The sequence below is a fragment of the Stereum hirsutum genome (assembly GCF_000264905.1).
Source record: "Stereum hirsutum FP-91666 SS1 unplaced genomic scaffold STEHIscaffold_11, whole genome shotgun sequence".
In the NCBI taxonomy this organism is placed as follows: Eukaryota; Fungi; Basidiomycota; class Agaricomycetes; order Russulales; family Stereaceae; genus Stereum; species Stereum hirsutum.
Genome location: NW_006763141.1, coordinates 1642181 through 1662249, shown reverse-complemented (window position 1 = coordinate 1662249; position 20069 = coordinate 1642181). Strand labels below are relative to the sequence as shown.

Below are 20069 nucleotides of genomic sequence, written 5' to 3'. Positions count from 1 at the left end.
GCCCGGCGTTCTTGTGTGACGGCAGCACGTACTGTCAAGAGTGCGTTCTCGCTATCTCAATTCCACAAATTCAGCAGAGGTTAGCACTCTATATTGAATGGAGTATTGACCTATACGTATCGTGGCCTGCGGAGAAACGAACGTACGCGCTAGACGACTTGAAGTGCATGTTCACGGAGAGAAAGACGAGAGCGTGGCTTGGATGCGAGTGTCAAGCAAGTGTCTGCACATTACAAGCCACGGAATAGAGAGGGAGCATGAAAGAGCGATCGAGTAGTCCACAGCTCTAAGAAAAGAGACACGAAAGCAAGAGGGAGGGGAAACAAAAAGGCGCGCTGTCGCATTTTCGGCACAGCCAAACATTTTGAACTCCGCCCCAAAAGTGGTCCCGAATCTTGGCTCTGGGTCTTGGCAACCCGAGAACGAAGCCGGCGGGATCGTGATCGGGCTCATCGGAGCTCTCGAGCGCGTGGGCCACGATGAGAGACGATTGGGCCACCCGTCTTTCTTGCTTGTGACCATCTTTCTCTCTCAGATTTCTCTTATCTTTCGACAACTCCTAGGAGACTGCGTCTTGTCACTTGTCCCGTCCACAGATCCAGAGCCAGGATCGATATTACGGATATCCAGTGACGAAACGAAGTCGGTCGTCTCAGCCTTCGAGCTCGGTCTCAGGTCCCCAGCGCTACCAAGAGCTGTTCTCTGTACTGTAAGTTTGCTGTGCGCTGACATTTGTTGGTGGCAAGTGATGCCTGCGCTTTCCTGTGCAATTCCTCCTATTTTCGTCGTAGACAGGTACAAAGCCTGTTGGCGTTAACGTCGCTTACTCACCCCTTTCCCATTTCATCCTTGTAGACCTCCTTTTCCTGCTTGCTCGCTCTAAAGCTCGACGTTGACGTCGACAAGGAGTTGTACCACCATACCAAGTTCAGACTAGATCGTTTATAGGATCATAAAGTGAAAGGTGCGTGTTTCAACGTTGCGTTCGAACCTCTACGCTCTCCACACCCGCCCGGGTATGCCGCACACGATCACCCCCTGCACTGCGGTCATTCATTCTTACATCTCCTGCGTCATCAGCTCTCCGTCATCCCTCGTACCCACTATCGCCACGCCTCCCTGTATGTATACACCCTCCTCCCAATCGAACCCTCACTTTCCCGAATCATCCTCTTCCATCCCACGAGTTCCTTCTCGATTCGCCACTTCCGTTCCGCCACCTATATATAGCTCCACCATTTCCCCTCCTGGCGCTTTCTGCACCCGTTCCATAACCCTACAGGGCGCATCAGCTCACACGTCCTGTCTTCAATCCCTCTCATCTTTTCCCTCGAACACTGCGCTTTCTCTCTGACAGATCTTACGCCTCTTCATTATTCACTCGACGCGCGCGAACAGGTTCTTTCCTCTTCACTACCACCACCACCCATCCACCCTCTCCTGACGACTACCACCTTCTTCACTCCAGTCGTCGAGGCCAAAATCCAATACTCGATCCATTCGAGAGACAAGCAGTAACGAATTCTCACGACCACGAACACTAGCACTAGCACCGATTAGAACGGCCGACGATGTCATCGTTCACTACACCCCCTCTCCAAACACCTACCGCGGATCCCGGCGCGACACAGACGAGCTCGAGCGATAATAATGGAGGAGGTGGTGGAGGAATTTCGGGCAGCTCGTCGTTGTATCTCTATACGTTCCTTGGTGCGTTTCGGTCCAGCTTGATCACTGTACTGGAACGCCTGTGCCTCGCCCGCGTCACCAGTCACATCGCCCTCTACCCCTACCGTTTCATTCCACACACCACCCTGCCCTTCCGCATCCAATCTTTTTACCATTCTTTCGCATCTGATGATCGCTAACAATCATTTTCATACCCTCTTTCTCTCCCTCCAATTACGCCACACAATTATACACTTCACACGGAACAGCCACCCTCGTCCTCCTCCTAACCGTCTCCGGCACGATCGTCCTCCGCTCGATGCACATCCGCCGGCGTCAACGTGCCGCCATCCTTGCCGCTATTGCGAATGGGACGTATGTCCCGCCTACGGACGGGAATGGTACGTTTTTCCGTTCTCTTTCGCTACTCAAATCCCTTCTGCGCCTTTCATCCCTTCACACTCCGAGTTCGTCAGCATCAACTAACACGGTTGGCGTCGGAATAATAGGCAGAGGCGGTCTCGGCGCCCTACTCCTAGGTGAAAAACCAAAGATGTACGAGGTCGCGCTGGTGGATGAGAAATGGGTTGAGGACGATAAGTTGGAGAAGCAGGATTCAGAGGGAGAGTCGGAGGAGGGCGATGGGTTGAAGAAGGAGAAGGCGATGGGGTTGTGGGGGGATATTACGGTGCGTTTCGATTCGAGTTCTTCGATTTTGGGGCATTGTGAATCTCGTACGGGCGGACGGGAGAGCATGTCCTGGTGTGTATGTCTCAGGGGTCTGGTCACTGCGATGGGACTGTGGCGGTTGTGAAGTTTCTAGCGCTGGTGCACCCCAGGACGAGCTTTTTGCTTCTTTGCACCACTCTGTCGCTGTCCATAGCCCAGCCTCGTTGTCGCCGTGGTCGGAGCTCGACCGCTGCAGCTCCTCTGCGCACTCCGAGACTGATACCCCATAGCTCTCCCATCCCCTTCATCACGATTGCATCCTCTCACTCAATGCTCTCCGTATCGGTAACTCATCTAATTCCCTTTTTTTTTTCGCTCTACAGCCCTTCTCTGCACAATACCTCACATCCACCACCACCGCCGACAATTCAAGCCCCACATCCGGAATGACAGCCTCCCAGCTCTCCGCGCACCGGGAGCTCATGGGCGACGCGCCCGCTACGACGGGCACCGTTTCGTTCTCTAGTATCGTGGGGTACTGGAGGCCGAGGCGGAGGGTTGAGACTGTTCCTTTACCTGCATCGACGGCAATGACGGCAAATGCACCGGTCACTACGGCGGAGGGCACACAAGAGGATGGCCATGGGAAGAAGGACGGGACGGCGCCGGTTCAGGTCGCAGTTTTGATCTCGATGCCATCGCCGCTCCATCCACATTCGAGGACGTCGTCGATAGCGGGAAACGGCCACGAACGGACGATGTCGGGCGATACGGTCGATTCTGTCGCGTTGGGCAAACGGGCTATCAAGGGTGTCAATGTTGGTATGGGTAGTATGGGAGGGAAGGACGAGGAGGATATACCGGTGGTGGAGATCGGGGTCCTTAGTGTGAGGGTGAAGGAGGGATCAGGACCGTGACCGTGAGGCTCGTTTCCTGCTGATTTTTGATTTGACGGGATTGTGTACGAGTACGAGTAGGACTGTTCGTGACACGCGTTTGTGACTCTGTTTAGGTTCGTTTGATTTGTGTGGATTGTGTGTATCGTTGTGTGATTCTACGTTAAACGAGATTAGAGCGTAATTTCTGTTGTTGGACGTCTTGCTTGCAAGAGTTTGACACGAATTCCAGACGAACACTTTGTGATGCCAGCGCGCCAAACTTAGGGGCTAGTTTTGAGGCGGAGCTCGAATAGCTTTCGTTGGTGTCAGTGACGTAAGGATTCGCTCTGACACCCATTCGACCAACGTAGTCTGTGGATTTCTTGATGGACCCTAACCTCCGGGTCATCAACGTCAACTTAGAAATAGGTGGTCCCCAATCCAGTTGGGAACACTTGCCACGTTGCGCACCCAGCCATTGTCCTGATGTCGCCCCTGGAGCCCAACCACCACCATCTCGCCCACGGCAACTCTGCTTGTCAGTCTAGTAGCGAATACTTAGTGCATGTATCACAAATATGGGACGTTGCTATCCATCCTTCTCGGACGGATACCCTCTCCCGCGTTATTCAAAAGCCCCGCTCAGGTTTCCCGCCCCATGCCAATGAGGATACTGATCGTCCGCTCGGCCGTGACGGACTACGATCGTCCCTTGAGATTGCCCCGGGCTATTACTTCTCCATTGACTCCATCGGAGGCTACGGTGGACGATGCTCTCCATGCCTTGAGAGATATCTCTTTCGGAGTGCTCGCATCACTGGAACAGGCTGCTGCGAACATTCTCGCCGTTCTTCCTCTCATACGACACGTGCATGAAATCGTCCGTACCACCTACCATATTCGCGACGTTGTGCATGCTGACTCGGATTACTGACTTTTCAGATCGAAAGTATAGAGGAGATTGACAACTGGAAAGGCGATCCGAAATATGATCTAGGAGATGCGACGATGAGGGTCGTGACCATGGTCGAGTGGTACCTCGATGCGTCGTACAACCGTGACGGGTGTTGTGATCTTCAGTGGCTCGTGGATCTTGTTGAGAGGGCGTCGTCGTAAGTGACACCATTACGTTCCCAGATATCGACCACTCAGGCACACGTGAACTGACCTCACTCGATTATGCAGCGAGATCATCCAACTCACCAGATACTTCGCTATCTCATTCGATGAGAGCCTCTTCTCAGCTCCCTCAGTCCTCAGAAAGATGATATCCACAATGGAGGACGTCGCGACTATCTTGAGCAATCTGGCGGTCAGTCCTCGCTTAATAATTTCAGTCTCTTTGTTGTGCGTATTTGTGCTGAACTGTTTGTAGGATTGTGTCTCTTGTGTGCGGTGGGATCTTTTGGAGCATGTCGGGTTTCCGGTTCCGGTTGTTTCTTGTCCAAAAGAGGGTGGATGTTGACCTATGGGCCCCAGAGACCTTCCTTGTGTTCACAGACAGAGACAACAGTGCGGCTTTCCGTTGTCATGTTCTAGCCTTTAAATAGTCGGGCAGATCGACAAGAAACGAGCCGTTTTTGACCATAGCCCCTCCCGAAATAAGTTCAGCCTTTGAGATCTTCTGTACCGCCACTCCTTTGTCGTCCCCACATCCAGTAGCCAAACAATATGTAACCCACCCAACATCATACTGCCCCTACACCTTTCACTTTCTCCCACCAACCCATCAACGCGCTCAGCGACTTTCAGCAGCAGGAGCCCTTTGAGCTCAATCATTTTCTCAAGCTCTTTGCCGAAATGCGAGCCCTCAGGTCCAATCCGGAACGTGATCAAATACTTGGACGCAGTGTAAAGTGGTTACATCTAATCTCTTAGACATCGACATACACAAAGCCGGAATCTGCAGCAAGCGAAAGCCGCCCCGTGTCCGTAAGACACACTCTCCGATATGAAAGTTCTCACTGACTATTTGTCCGCGTCGATGATGATCTAGTTAAAGGCTTTGGGAAAGTACTGCACCCGATGCAAAATGAATTGTACTTTGTGCAGGTCGAGTATCGCCGAGATTCGATGTCGCTCGCAAGCGGCTTGATTTATTGACAGGAGCAACAAGAATGATACATGTTGCATGAATTCCCTATAAATCGCGACGGTGTGTCAACCCCATTGAGATACAATGCTGGATATGTGTAGTCATTTGAGAAGGAAATCCGTACCGACAACGAGCAGGACAACTGCGAGACCAAATTGAGATCCGATGATGTCAATATGTCAATCTCGCCGACAAGAAGCAAGAGTTACAAGGAGATGTCTAAATGGCGACAGTTGGTTCAAGACATGGCAATGAACGTACCCAGAGTGGCCACAGTAGCAATCCAGATTCCACAAGCAGAACCGATATCTTTCTAATGTTGGTTCTCGTATCGCCTTTGCGCAAAACAGCGCGCAATGCTGAGCGAGAATTCCTTGTGAGGGAGGACACTGAATCAAGTAATGGCGAACTGATGATCGTGAATGACGTACCATAACGTACCATGCTCTCGAGGTTACTATAACTGTGGCCTCAATATTCGTGACGAGGAGTGGTAGGATGTACATCAGTCCACTAGTGCCCCCCGATCAAATGCCACTCCCATTCCCGACTGAAGAAGCGGCGAAGAGTGATGCGTTAGCGAGGCATAGAGCTGTTCACAGAATTATTGCTCATCGATCGAGGCTACACCACTAACAGAAATATTTCAAAGATACCTGTTATTGAGAAAACCGATACAACTACAAGAATCTGAAGACCTGTTTTGCCTTTGCAAAGGATGAAAGTCCGCCAGGCTAATACGACTTCACTTAGAGAATACTGTTGATAATAATGGTTAATCTTGTATAAAAGAATGTGGAAGATGACGCACCATCATTTCCCCAGATATGATGCTAGCAGTTGATATGCGATGACTTCTCAGAAATGGATTCTCGCCTAGCTCGCTCAAGCCAAGTAGGGGGAGTAAGATATCGTAGGATATTCGGGCGAAGATGAAATTGACAGTCGACAGGGAGAACAGCAGGGTAGCGAGAAGAACGAGGCTAAACCGTTACTTGATGCTCCGTAAATCGTTTTGGCTAGTTATGGAATCCATGAGAAATACAGCACATTACACCGAGTTCAGATTAGCCCGAGTTAGGTCTCGTAAGCACGGGGGTGATTTCCAGATGCTCTGCGATGCGTGCGCACCAAGTGCGCACTCACGAAGTTCAACAAGACTCACTGCCGTCTTGGACACTTATGTCTCCGGTTCTTCGACGATATAAGTTACTGAAGTCACCGCCACTCGGAGAAAATTCAGAGAGACCTCTGTTTTCACGAAGAGCATCGAACCGGCTCTGCACGTCTTGCTGCTCCCCTGAGGTCTGTCGCGATCCCTCGCTGCGTGTCCGAGTCTCCGTCTGTCTACTTGCCTCAAAATTGTTTTGTACCACACGGGGAAAACCGCGCACGCACCGTGATGGCCATCATTGGGGACGGTGCTCCAAAAGTGCGCGCATCTGAAATGGTCCATGAAATAAATACACACTTAGGCCGACATAAGTATCCGAGTCTTTCGAGGCCTTCGATTTTCATACTGCCAATCCACCTCTGTAGTTTTCCTTCTCCGCACTACCGCCATTAGACCCCTCAGCTACGAACTGCACCGCGACACTCCGTTGCACAGCGCCCATGCCAACGTTAACATCTCCAATCGATCTCAACGTCGCACTTTCCAGCTTCGTGTCCGTCTGAGTCTCAGTCCGCATCGCGAAATGCATTCTGCTCCCTACAGAGAGAACTTGGGCCTCGGCGCTTTTATTACTACGTGCTTTATCACGTTTATTGTTCTGTTCTCCGGTGTTGCCGATACCAATGCCGATGCTGCTTCCGCGGGAGTGACTTTCGCTGTCGTCGTTCCAGATGGATTCGCGGAGGACGACGAGCATTAGTGTTGGGTATATTCCCTGATAAGAGCGTAAGTATGAAGATGAAAGTTTTACTGATCATGAAGCGATATGGAAGAAAATGGTAGATATGACGTACGACGAACTGGACTGTGGCGTAACCAGAAAGACAATCGATCATGTGGCCTGCACTTTCGGTGCTCCCGGTGACAAGCGATGTTACAAGGAGGTCTGCGATCTAGAGTTGTACAGTCTCATGTGAGTACTTGGGCAGACTTACGATTCGTATAGTAATTGTGTTGCTCACCAGCATGACGACGTAGAGTGTACCCGACTCGATGAGAAGAACGAAAAGAGGGAAAAGCTTGGTAGTTCTTTTCCGGCGGAATGAGTCTCTGAGCATCTCTCGCAGCAACCTAATACAGCGAAGTCAAGCCAAAGTCAAGTAAATATTTTACGACATAAAACCACTTCGAGGAGTAAAGCACTGACCAGGCTTTCCAGAGGGTGAGCACCATCACGGATACGTTCACGAGGATGGACAGGACAGGCGCTGCGATATCCGTGCCTTTGCATAATTGACTATAATTTGTAGCTGAGAACCCTGATTGGCAGAACGAGGCGTGGACGATCATGTTCACTGTTGTTAGAGAGAAAAAAGCGATCAGCCGATGACGAAGGCACAAATTGTGGGGAAAAAAAAGAACGAATCGACGATACCAATCATCAGGGCCCACCAGAATATGGGGATGAGCACCACGACGCGACGGTCGAACCAGATCGCACTCGAGCGCCAAATTACAAGGATATCGCCTAGAATCATCTGTCGCCGGCCGAAAATATGTCAGTAATGCTTTCAGACAGTCAAAGGAATAAGTAAGAGAACGAATAATATAGTTACCTGACATTCAAAGAGCACACCAGTAATCTTCGTCTCTCGCGCGACAAGCGCATAAAACCGGTTGAATAGCCCTTCAGTCTCCAGCCCGTCCGGCGATAAAAGGATTTCGTCCAATCCGACGAGTTGAGCGAGCTCGAGTGCCCATAAGGCGGTGCTCACGAGGAATACGAGATATAGGACTAGGAAGACCATGGCGTTCGTTCTATTTGACAGTCCTCTTTGCCTGTAGGAGCGTATCATGAGTCAGACCGATGAATGAGGGTCCAGAAAAGGATGGGGGCGTACCATAGGCCACGAGTGGCAACGCAAAGTGTCGCAATGTACATTCCTGTCGTTTATGTCAGTATCTTCTCTGTGGTATGGCGCTGTGGACATCGGGGCATCGATGCACTGATCTGGACGTACCGTATAGAATGGACACCACAATGACGGGAGTCATGCGGTAAATAAAGCCAAGGCCGAGACGGTGCATTCCAGTATCGTCGAGAGGCATACTGAATGAATCGACTGAGGTGGATGGCAAGGTCGGTCAGAGACACAGCAGAAAGAGCGACGAATGCGAGCGAGGGTTGTAAAGGAGCGCTGAGTTTCTCGGCTCCGTTACAGAGCTTTGAGGAGCATATTTATGAGAAATAATGATTCCCACCGGCCAATAACTTTGCAGCGTGGTGCGTCATCTTGGCAGACTGAAAATGAGTAGCTTGCTTGGGACGATTGATCATTGCAAAGCCTACCTGTCTCCATAGATGCATAAGAAGTCCAACAGAAAGCAAAGACGTTCTATCATATGTGATGCAGTGGAGCTGTCTCCCAATAATGTCGTCCTATGGTGTCCTGAAAAGTCTCAACTTGGAAATGGGAGAATATCACCTGAAGATGGGGGCGTACCAAGGTTTGATGCTGCAATGTAATGGGATGTTGGCTGGCTAGCTGGGATAATTTTGCGTGAGTATTATGTACCGCCGATCGTGATATGAGATGTATTATGGGTGGGTTCTGTGATGGAAATCAGCACAGCGCGAGAGGCAAGCAGAATTTAGACACGGTCGTTGATCAAGAATGCTGGACGATGTTTGGACGATGTGGCTAGCCTAGGTAAGTTGTTGATTCGAGCCAATGAACGGTGACCTAAGGATAAAAACCAAGCAGAAGCCACGCAGAAGAGAGGTATCGATGTTGAAAGCCCAGTAAGCATACAGAAGTAGTAAGAAACACCTTGTCCACCTCCCAACCGCCTCCTCTCAAGATTCTCTGCAGTGGCGTAAAATCTCTGTGGAACTGTTTGGTCGAGCGAAGCATTGTTGGCTGGTTTGGCGTCACCAGCGCTCTTCACTTACTACCTGCATCTGGCCTGTGCAGGACGTTTGACCCGGCAGTTCCAAGGACGGACGTTCGAAGCTGCTACACGGTCACTGGTTCTGGTTGGGTTCTGGGCAAAGTGGCTGTTGTGGCTGCACAGGCAGTGGCGTATCATTCCCGATTCGTCGATGTTTCCCACGCCCGTTGCTCTGCACTACGACCAAGGCGAAAAGGTGCTCAAACTTTTTCCTCCTCTTGTCCTCCGCTCTTCTCCTCATTGCATCGTCCTTGCCGCTTCATCGATCAGTTCCGACAAATACCTGAATATCAATCGTCTGTATCAAGTACGTCTACCGCTGCGATGTGCGCGCTGTCACCAGAATCCAACAAGAATCACTGCGATCTGTCCTGGCTACTCACTGCCATGCCTCCGGTTCTTTGACGATGTATGAGTTACTGGACTCGTCGCCACTTGGAGAAACTCAAAGTGACTGCTGAGCTCGTGGAGAGCATCAGTTTTCTTACTCGCATGTCTTGCTGTTCCCTCGAGGTCGGGCAGTATGCCAACACGGTGCAGCATCTCACCTCTCTTATGCCGTTCATCTTTCGCTGAATGGTTATAACGGGTTCTACTCGGCAGACAGGCATTCATCACACCGAACTTTCTAGATGGCCTGCTCTATCGATCTGTCCGGGGTGACGCCACTGTGGCGATCAGGGCCTCCGCTCGACGACCGTTCGTCTCGATCTCGTTGATCTCATTCGTTCTTGTGGAACTGATACTTTCTTCATGGTACTAAAATATATCGGCGACGGTAATATATACAGTTGCAAGACATAGATGCGATTCAAAGGCCAAGATAAAATGGGAGAAGAGAATTTCGTGTTTGTAACATGGAAATCGTAAGCGCATCGTCTGTCCAATTCAGTATCGCGAGATTTACCCAAGACTCTCTATAGCGTACAGCCTTTAAACAATCCAGACGTACTTGCCGGACCAAGCGACCAGGTCTTTGTCAACAACATCGCTCGACAATTCCTGAAAGTTCGTCACCTCCGCCTCATACTCCCACTCCGTGCTAACTTCGTCCTCCGCCGTCCATGTTCCCGCCAACTGCCTCCTCCTTATGAGCGTAGCCACCCTCTTCTTCCACGTCTCCACGCCCACGCGATGAACATCGCGCATATGATTGTTCATTTCGTCGCTTCGCAGACCTCGCTTCCTGTTGTGGCGTTCGCACCCTATATAAGGGCACCTAATCCTCAGCCGCTGAGTGTTCAGCGGAATGCCATAACGGACTTCCCAGCCAGGCTCTGACCGGACGCCGCTGTGGTTTCTGTTAGTGGCCACGTGCCGCCAGGCGGTCCTCTGGCAGGCAAAAGTCATAGAGCAAGACGGGATCGGGCAGGGTACCCTCTCCTTGCCGCTGGTGCTAGAGCCCTCCGCAGGTCCAGCTTCGGCAGCAGGTAGAAAACGGGGTACGTCGCGTTGTGGGGGAACATCCTCGTAGGCGAATGCCCCCTGTTCTAATTGTTTGTTGGGCTGGACCACCGGAGTGGTCCAGCGTACTGTGTCTTCGTGACCGTGAGGCTCCAAATTGTCGTCGTCGTCGGTCGTCATCTTTGCCTTCTTGCGACTCCTGAGATCGCTGGTATCGAGCGACGGGGACCTCTGCCTCTTGTTCCTGGCTGTGGCAAACTCCAATGCTCGGACATAAAGTTCGTCATCCGGCGTGAGCAGCTGAAGCGCCGTTTCCGCGAACCAAGGATCGTCCTCGAAGCCAAGAGACTGATCAGAGTCGCCTGGTGGTATGTCAAGGAGTGGGAAGTCAAGAAGACCAGATGGCGCCGAGATAGAGCAGCCCAAGGGAAACGCGAACGAGTCAGGAGACGTGATGTGTCTGTCGATGTCGCTGGAGGGATCGATCATTCGACGTTTCCCTTTGCCACGCTCAGAGGGCTGATACAAGTTTGCTGAGGTAACATCCATAGAACCCATGGTCGAAGACGGCAGGCTCGAGAATGTGGGGAGGCGCATTGTAGGATCCCTCAGGGATGCTCCTGAACCTGTGAACGTAGTCGAATCAAGAGGGGGCATGAGGGCCTTGCCATTGCCAGAGAGGCGCGGTATGACATCGAAGAGCTCGAGATCGTAGGGAGTCGGTGTCGAAAGACCAGTGGAAGCCATAGACGGGTTCGAAGACGGGAGATCCAGGCCTGGGGTCACGTAGAGTCGCTCGTCTGACTCTTGATGGGTCACTGCGGCAGAGACGGGGGTAGGGACAAAGGGCATAGCGGACGACATGGGGGGCTCGATGGTGTGAGGACTCTCGTCCTCGGTTTGAGCAGTGAAGTCGGCGGTGGTTGTCAGTGTGTCGGAGGTCGTGGGAAATGAACCAGTCCAGTCCCTGGCCGCACGTGTCCCGTTCGACTGGTCGAGTCTCGGCAACAGGGTATACTACACGACCAGACGATATGAGAAGCTGAGACACACAACAAGGATGGTCAAGACTTACCGAAACTGTCTCGGGATGTTCTTGTGCCGTCGGTTGCTGTTGCGGGTTCTTGTATAGTCTGTCCAAGAACGATCCTATCGTGCCTGCGACAATGTACCAGTCGATGTAAGCTTGGCCTGTCGCGGTGTAGTTCATGTCGATGACCGAAGGCTTGTAGAGTCAAAGTAGGGATGGTTGAGACGAATGAAGTTGAGCGCACTGAGGGCAGAGTTGTTTGGAGATTTTCCTGTAGACGGACACCTTATAACTGATTTCTGATCCCTTTGACTCGTTTGGATTCCTCCCCTCGTGTCCGGAGCCCTTTGAATGCCATGCAAGGGGACGCCGTGGTTACGTAGACGCGTTCAGAAAGATTTCACGGACAAAAGGTTTCGTATCCCGATTTGGTTAGACCGTCCTTTGTTTGTTGAAAGGGCTTTCGCGACAACGTAATCATGCGCCGTGCGAACAAAGGACGAAACGACTGCGGTGTCACTGACACGTTCCCAAAATATGGACCTGCCTGCGCTGATCGGACGAAATGAACGGCTGGAACGATCCTGCCCTCCTTTCGTCGAACGTGCCGACGTCTGTGCTTTGTTCTCCATATGTACAGTAGTGGTGACTTGTGCCAATGTCATGACTGGACGGTACCTCGTTCGGCACGCCTCCGATCGTAGCATAACGTCTTCAAGGATCGACATGGAAACGAGGCAGCATCGGTAAATTTCGATCTCTTTCCTCAATTTTGTCGAGACTAAATTGCAGAAAATTACAGAAGTGTAGCAGCTTGGGCAGCAGAGTCGACATGCTTGGAGCTTTCACTTCTCAGCTATTGTCTCAATATAGTTTCGTGTCGCCCCTACCATAACCCATCGATTGTTTCGAAGGTGCCGCCGAAGATCTAACGTGGATAGACCCACAATCAGCCACATCTTCCACTGCTCGACGATCCCGCCCTCACTCCCGTACAAAATAAAAAGTATTATTATTATTCAGATCCCCCAGTCCGTGAACGATACGTCGGTGGTTTCGTACTGAGGTTCTCAGAACCATTCTCCGTCCTATTCGATGACCCAACGTTACCCTGCGCAGAAGTGAGCGCGTCTAACCTCGCCTTCAGCCTCCCCATCTCCCGTACCAGATAGTGAATATCATGTCCCTGCCCTTCTCCTTCTCCCTCTCCCTCTCCATCACGAGCTGATACTTCTCGAGGTGGCTGCTCCGTGTTTTCGACCATTGGGTTCATGGTCTCAGTGCTCCGATGTCCCCTCTCTCGACGCGCTTTCTTCGGCGGAGGTGCCAGTCGCGTTGGGTTGGCGTCTGTATTCGTACTTCGCGTTGTCGAGATCCTTGTCGAAAAGAAGCTTCCGGCCATCGCGAGCACGGATTCAGACTCGCTAGGCGCATTGTTAACTTCGGCTGATGTCCGCGCAGGTGGTGCTTGACCACCTCCAGCCGGGTCCATAAACGGGTCGATTCTATCTGCGGAATGCGAGGGTGGTGAATTGGGCTTGGGTCGTCGTCTGGCTCTTTGTTTACGATAATGCAAGGCAGTGTGGATGAGGAGGATGACTAGAGTAGTTGCGATTATTGCTACCAGGACGGATTCTATGACGATGATGCGTGAGATCCCGGTTTGTGTGGTTGAAGATGTAACTCCTATAGAATTATGTAAAGGAAGAATATTATATCAGTAGCAGGATCGTGGTGGAAATAGCGGGAGTCCCACAGACCGTCTTCGTTGTGTGGGCCAATGGACGTCGAAGTAGAAGATGAAATTCGAGTCCGGCTCGTATTCAAAGACGTGGAGTTGCTCGATGTCGCCTGCGGCAGACAACTCGTATCCGAACCGGTACCGACAACGAACAAAGTATCGCCCGAGGTCGACGAGAGATCCGACGTAGAGGGTTGGATAATGATGGTTACGGCTGTGCCGGAGGGGATGTTCACCGCAGGCCAATGAAATGGGGAGCTCTGCTCTCCCAAGTCTGTGATAGTAATCGTGGCGTTATTCGATATCGGGAGTGGACCAGAACGTCAGCGCTCCGTCGCCTCCCGTCCAGGATACTTCAAGTTCCTGACATTCGATGACGGAGGTAGGTGCAAAGGTGACGGTGAAGTTAGCGAGTGCGCCATTGAGGAAGAGAAGCAGGGCGATGGTTGTGAAGCTCATAGAATTCACTATGAGCACCTCAAGGTTGTTAATTCAAGTTGTGGGGAAGTATATGATAGAGTAGCGAGAAACGCAAGAGAAACGCATCAGTGTAGTGTACTGACCAAAATATAGCAGACAGTTTTGGCCGTCGCCGCTGTGTCTAACAGTAAGTACTGTAAAATGCATATCAGCTGGCGTGATTCCATCAAACGTAGACGAGAAATCGAAAAAGTGTTCACTTGTCACAAAGACCACCGAGAACGTCGTTTGGACGCAGACCAACAGGTGTGCGAAAGTGACGATGACGACTATCAAGATGGCGTGAAGGAGAGCTCCATACAAAGCTCCATAGGCAGCCATACCTAAGAGTAGTTGTAGTGCACGTCGTTACAACCGTAAAGATTGTTGCCAATAGCAAACGGAGTGGCACGACACGCCTGGCGCCTCTCGGAGAATGCCGGGTCGGAAGCGAACTTTTCTTCAACATAACGACCACTGGCGACCAGTCTACAACGCACCTTCATCACTCCAATTGATGGACGAGAGGTTCTCTGATTACCCTCCCGAACTGAATGAGAAGTGGGAACGGCTGTTGGAAAACAATCCTCAGAGGCTCGTAGATGTCTTTGATCTACACCCTGGTTCGCCGGTTGAGCAGACGAACAAATGGGGAGACACACGCAGAGTACGCATTCTTCCGTCGTCCTCCGATATCTTGACCATTTTCATCCTAGAAATGCAGGACATATCCCCAGTGGAGCGCTGCATAACTATTGCCATAAAATCACCCGACAAGGCCTCCACGTGGCATGGGCTCGTTCGTGCAGGAATAGTCGACAGGCTATGCGAATGTGTGAGCGGCTCGCGTCAGACGCTGGACTCTTATACGTATGCTGTTTTGCCGACCTCGCCGCATGAACTACGGAAGGTTAGTGGTAAATATCTTGAATCTTCAACTATTTTCTAATATTGCGAGGGATCTCTGTGCATTAGGTCCACTCGTTATACTACGTACCTCTGAAGCTGCTAGCGCAAATATGTGCGTACATCTGTCATCGCCCTCGATCAGCAGATAAACTGGCTATATCTGCCATTCTCACGCACTGGCACAATATGATGCTACGTGTAAGTCCGTCCTTCCCCAGGTCCATAACTTCTTCCTCATTGGCATGGCGCTCACGAAGGTCTACATAGCTCTGGATTGACCTTGGTGTTTCTTATGACGCTATTGTAGATGAGCGAACTCTCATCACAGGGATCGTCAATGTGATCTGTACTGTAACCAAAGATGGGGCATTCATCAAGGTTCTACTTTTATCTCAGGTCTGCGAAAACGGCTGGATTGCAACTGATTTATGCGTTGCTAGACGTTGCGCTCCGACGAGGATCTCACCACACAGCCTCGTAACACGATACTGGATGCATTCAGCCGGCTCAGTAGACTTTCACATGCTTGATCCGTTCTTGCTAGCAGCATATGATCAAGTTGAAGTTCAATCCCGCTCGCCTCGCGGACAGGTTACTGCTCAAAAGCTCTTTAAGGATATTCTTCTGGGCGCTGGAAGCTTTCGGCATGTCCTCGCCAAGTTCCAATGGTCCTTTGCTCATCTTCACGGTCGGAACTGCCACAGCAAAACCATCGATATGCTTTACTTATTATATGAGTATGGATCGTCCATACTGGAGCTTCATGTCACCGACGAGCCAGACTTTGTGCGTACTTTGATACACGCGAAGGGTTTCTGGAGAAGTATGTTCCAACTTCTACATGATGTGGCGCGTGGTAGCCCTTTGCATTCACCATCGCCTTCCGCCACCGACCTTTTGTACTCTATATTGCAAGTTATTTCGGCTATCCTTGGGTGTCCGGAACTGAGAATTCGTAAGGAGACATCGGGCTATTTTCGTGTCCTGGTGCGGGCGGGATTTTTTGATGTCTTGGACGAGGTCCTTCCGTACTGTGGTTCAGTCCCAGCATCTGGTCAGTGCTCGCTTTCTTCATTTGCAGATTCAGTTGACTAGTTACCTCTCTGTCATCGCAACTAATGAGTCTTTAACCAAACGTGTTCACATTCGCCTCTCCTAGGCCATATAACCCGCATATTGTCTAATGTCGTCGGCCTAGTAAAAATGGACCCTTCCGTGCTCCCATGCATCCGACGACAACTTCCCAGGCCTCGATCCCTCCGGGCTCTTCTTGATACCTCGTATGTCGGTCCAGGGAAGCCTTCACCCCCGCGGTATTTCCCACGCACGGTTCTTCCTCCCAGCCTACCTGAAACCGAAGTGACAAAGTACATGCGACCATGGCTTTTGTTCGACGTACTCCGGTATTACTGTCAAGTAACGAAGGAGTGCGAACGGCAAGGGTGTAAGAAACGCAGGACCGCAAAATGCAAGGCGTGTAAAACGACAGAGTACTGCGGCTCGGAATCCCAGAAACTGTAATGATTATCCATGTCTTTTCCGCTATCGCTTCGTTGCAGATGTCCTGACCATCACTTTCATTGTTCACAGGGACTGGGCTGAGCATCGTCTCATATGCGATTTGCGGCTTCCCGGCATCAGCGGCCATAACCCTCAAGAGTCTCGCCAAATAGAGGGTATCGCCATGCCCTTCAGATTTCCGATATCCCCATCTTAGCATCCAGGTGTGCCGCGCGTTTCCATCTGTTTTCTGAAGACATCATCAGGGCTGCTACTGAGTGCCGTTCTCATACAGATAGTATCATTCGACCTTTCTGTGACCGGTCAAGTAGCTGGATAATCGCAGGTCTTTATCGCGTCACTCGGCCGTTTCTTCCTCTTGGTATATCTTTGCACCCAGACTCAGGATGTCTCGTGCCTCTGTCAATATCATGTTTCTCTTCTCCTGGTTCACTTCTTGATTGAATCTTTGATAGACTATTCTGGGCAGGAGATCATAGCGCGACTATGAGAGCTGAGTCGTGGCATGTCGCCTGAAATAGTCGGTTTGACAAAGATGCGTCTTCTGATGAGATTTATCAGAAGACTGTTGTGTTCTTGCGTACACTGAGCTATAACTGGATAATCTATTATCTTAGAAACTGGATTTCAGCAGTACAAACGTCTCTCAAATTCGTTCACATGAAACCGACAATTCAGATGCAGTATTCTATGGTCTTGAACAGTCACGTCGACAAATTTCTTCCACAAAGGCTGCCGTAACTATCATCTTTGCTGCAGAGGTTCTTGATGTGCACTCTATGTCACGGTACTAGGTGGATACTCCCGCCAAGATTCTATATCAGAGACTATGTGGTGCTAATCATGGCCCATACTCACAGGCGAAAACTGGACTATATCTCAGCCTCCACTCCATCAATGGCTTATGAACTTCCATCTTAGCTTTCACTCTCTTCCAGAGGTGGGCCATACCGACCTTGACCCTCGGCATCATGATGCGAGCCACACTTTTTATACTCGGGCTCTTCATCACTGCTTGTCACTGCGCTCTCTCAATAAACATTTCGTCGAGTGTCGTAGAGTGCCAGCCCATTCAGATCTCTTGGAGTGGAGGAAGCGGAGACACTTTCTTGACCATCGTTTCGCAGAACACCTCTGGCGATTCAGGAGGCCCGAACAATGATAACCTCGGTCAACAAACTTCGCCATTTACGTGGAGTGTCAATGTACCTGCTGGAAACGAGGTAACTATCAGCATCAGTGATGAGACGGGGGCAGAGGCACAAACGAACGAGGTTGTCAAAAGCGGATCGGATGCTAGCTGTCTAGGATCAGGATCAGGATCGATAGGCGTTACTTCTGAGCCCGCGTCATCTTCGAGCCTTTCATGTGAGTAGTCACTCTCTAGCCTGAAGTTACGGCCACATTCAAAGCATCAGCGATATCGTTTTCAGCTACAACTGTTTCGTCGACTTCTTCACCATTATCGACAGCGTCGGTCACGGAAAGCCTCACGTCTGTCGAACAGACATCGACTGATAGTCACGGTGAATAATTCTCGCATTCCTTGCATCCGTTTATTGAATCGTGCACTCAGCACAATCGTCCTCATCACTCGTTTCCTCAAATAATACATTCACGACCAGCTCACCGCACACCACAAATTCTGCGAATGCACCATCCGATCATTCCTCCCAACATCACCCGACTCCAGCACAAATAATAGGAGGGGCAGTGGGAGGGGCCGTAGGAATAGTCACTATGCTCACCGCCGTATGCATATGGCGCCTCCGTCGTCGTAAAATACGAGGTCGGACAAAAGGTATAAACGATCACTACGGCTGTGGCCGCCCCTTCCCAGGATTCCGTCCTGACTTTAGTGCGTCACGGCTCGGCCGCAGAGGGCACGCAAGTTTCAGACATTGCGACGATGGGGAGTCAGACTCTTGTGAGCCAGCCGAACTCAGGACAGGATACCCGTATGGGATCAACGCAGAGACGAGAGAAAGAGCCTTTCTTTCCAGACGCAGAACTTGTTCTGTCCGTGCCTGCGAGTACGTCGTTTTCTCCGGGACCATTCTGCCTAACTGCTTGTGCTCTTTTTTTTTTTTTGCACAACTGTGGTATGGATCCCAGCCCCTACTCCCGAATTATCTACGGAACAATCTCCGCGACATCCAAATCCTCAGAGCGAAAACATCAATTCACCGTTATCACCAGAGTCACAGTCAACGTCTGTCAATGATGCACCAACCTCTGCCTCACCCTCACGCTCGGTCGACGAAGGATTTGGCAGAGCAATATCGTCACAGAGCTATGATATTGACCATCTAGTACGGGAGGTGGGAATGTTGAGGGCGCGGATGGACGCGGCTGGGTTGGGGGTCCCATTCGGGGGTACGAGTCCACCGACGTATCATTCTGACTTGAATGAAGAGTGATTAGTACCGCATTTCAACAATATTAATTACCGTATTGATCATCCGAGAAGTAGTTTTCGTGAGTTTGGGCTGCAGGATATCAGATCTAGATGTCGTGAACAAGTGGAGCGTGCCGTGAGCATACTTAGGGATACTCACATGATTTATTATCCGTTGGGTTACAGACTTGGTGAGTATTCACTGCGTCGTGCTAAGGCAGTCCTTCATCTTCTAAGAAATTCGTATGCAGCGGCTAGGCCGTCGACAAGTACAAGTGCCCAGACTACCCACATCCTCATCCTCTCGCGTGCACAACAGTTTCAAGGACACATGATTGTAATCATGAGGACATTCCGGCATTCCTACGCCTGAAAGTCCACAGAGAAACCACAGGCCACATAGCTATGGATTCTCGCTCCCAAGGCTCGTAATATCCTGAGGGAAGGATCCGTAAGCTGTCGTTCGTCGAACGATAAAAGAGCCTCAGAGTGAGGTAAGTATATGCGTTTCTACGCAGGTCTCATTATGACTTCCATCTGAGTCTGATATCTTCGTCTGCCTGCGTCGTCGTCGTGCGCATTAATCGAGAAATAACTCGGAATGGATTCAGAGTCGTTTAGGGGATGAAGGTAGAATGGTTGATAGAGACTGACAAACCTACATTGCGCATTAGTCAAAACGATTCCGCCCGACACCTCGTAGGAGGAACGGTTCGCCTGCCTAATAGGTCTAGGAGCCTTGTAAGCATGTCCTCATCTTCGCAACATCCTTCGCCGAGCCCATCCCATACGACGACAACATCAGCTATGGGATAACTCTTCCGATTGACACGGAGAAGTAGTCGTCCTGCATATGACGGACGTGAGCGATAATACCTTTGACTGTTGTGGGCCTGTGATGCGGAGCAGCGGAAAGGGATACGGGTATGAGTACTCTCATACTATCATCATTCAGTTTCGAAGGGACAGGAGATAGGGGATGGGAGCGCATACCAATCACATATCATCTGGATCAACGCAACGTTCATTCGCACCACCTCTTCGCTCAGCCGTATTCGATAGACCACGACTTCCTCCATAGTCACGCTACCAAGCTCTCCCGAAAGAGCCCAGCACCCTTTGATTCATCGGGCTACCCATCCCAGAGCCCAATCATCTCAACCTCCATAATACTAATAATCGTCCACCAAACAACACCCTCGACTTATGACGCTCATCCGATCGCCGCTCG

The 20069-nt window shown here is 50.8% G+C and overlaps 6 protein-coding genes across 6 annotated transcripts; 3 read left to right on the top strand and 3 right to left on the bottom strand.

Moving 5' to 3' along the window:
• Nucleotides 1-1413: 1413 nt before the first annotated feature.
• STEHIDRAFT_123316 (uncharacterized protein) lies at nt 1414-3410 on the top strand. The gene is made up of 4 exons (XM_007306653.1): nt 1414-1710; nt 1938-2069; nt 2178-2356; nt 2721-3410. The coding sequence occupies exons 1-4, from the start codon at nt 1572-1574 to the stop codon at nt 3252-3254; spliced, it is 984 nt and encodes a 327-aa protein (XP_007306715.1). The 5' UTR covers nt 1414-1571; the 3' UTR covers nt 3255-3410.
• Nucleotides 3411-3873: 463 nt separating this feature from the next.
• Nucleotides 3874-4680, top strand: STEHIDRAFT_159290 (uncharacterized protein; the record flags this gene model as incomplete). Its single annotated transcript, XM_007306652.1, has 4 exons — nt 3874-4095; nt 4158-4327; nt 4401-4527; nt 4591-4680. The coding sequence occupies 4 exons, from the start codon at nt 3874-3876 to the stop codon at nt 4678-4680; spliced, it is 609 nt and encodes a 202-aa protein (XP_007306714.1).
• Nucleotides 4681-6824: 2144 nt separating this feature from the next.
• On the bottom strand, nt 6825-8533 carry STEHIDRAFT_159289 (uncharacterized protein; the record flags this gene model as incomplete). Its single annotated transcript, XM_007306651.1, has 8 exons — nt 6825-7199; nt 7279-7377; nt 7447-7555; nt 7632-7779; nt 7860-7962; nt 8041-8263; nt 8326-8368; nt 8446-8533. 8 exons carry the CDS (start codon nt 8531-8533, stop codon nt 6825-6827), a joined length of 1188 nt encoding a protein of 395 aa, XP_007306713.1.
• Nucleotides 8534-10309: 1776 nt separating this feature from the next.
• Nucleotides 10310-11990, bottom strand: STEHIDRAFT_159288 (uncharacterized protein; the record flags this gene model as incomplete). The annotated part of the gene is made up of 2 exons (XM_007306650.1): nt 10310-11797; nt 11856-11990. The coding sequence occupies 2 exons, from the start codon at nt 11988-11990 to the stop codon at nt 10310-10312; spliced, it is 1623 nt and encodes a 540-aa protein (XP_007306712.1).
• Nucleotides 11991-12825: 835 nt separating this feature from the next.
• Nucleotides 12826-14010, bottom strand: STEHIDRAFT_159287 (uncharacterized protein; the record flags this gene model as incomplete). The annotated part of the gene is made up of 3 exons (XM_007306649.1): nt 12826-13496; nt 13571-13825; nt 13920-14010. 3 exons carry the CDS (start codon nt 14008-14010, stop codon nt 12826-12828), a joined length of 1017 nt encoding a protein of 338 aa, XP_007306711.1.
• Nucleotides 14011-17411: 3401 nt separating this feature from the next.
• On the top strand, nt 17412-18860 carry STEHIDRAFT_112954 (uncharacterized protein; the record flags this gene model as incomplete). Its single annotated transcript, XM_007306648.1, has 4 exons — nt 17412-17808; nt 18017-18192; nt 18281-18473; nt 18556-18860. The coding sequence occupies 4 exons, from the start codon at nt 17412-17414 to the stop codon at nt 18858-18860; spliced, it is 1071 nt and encodes a 356-aa protein (XP_007306710.1).
• Nucleotides 18861-20069: the final 1209 nt, after the last annotated feature.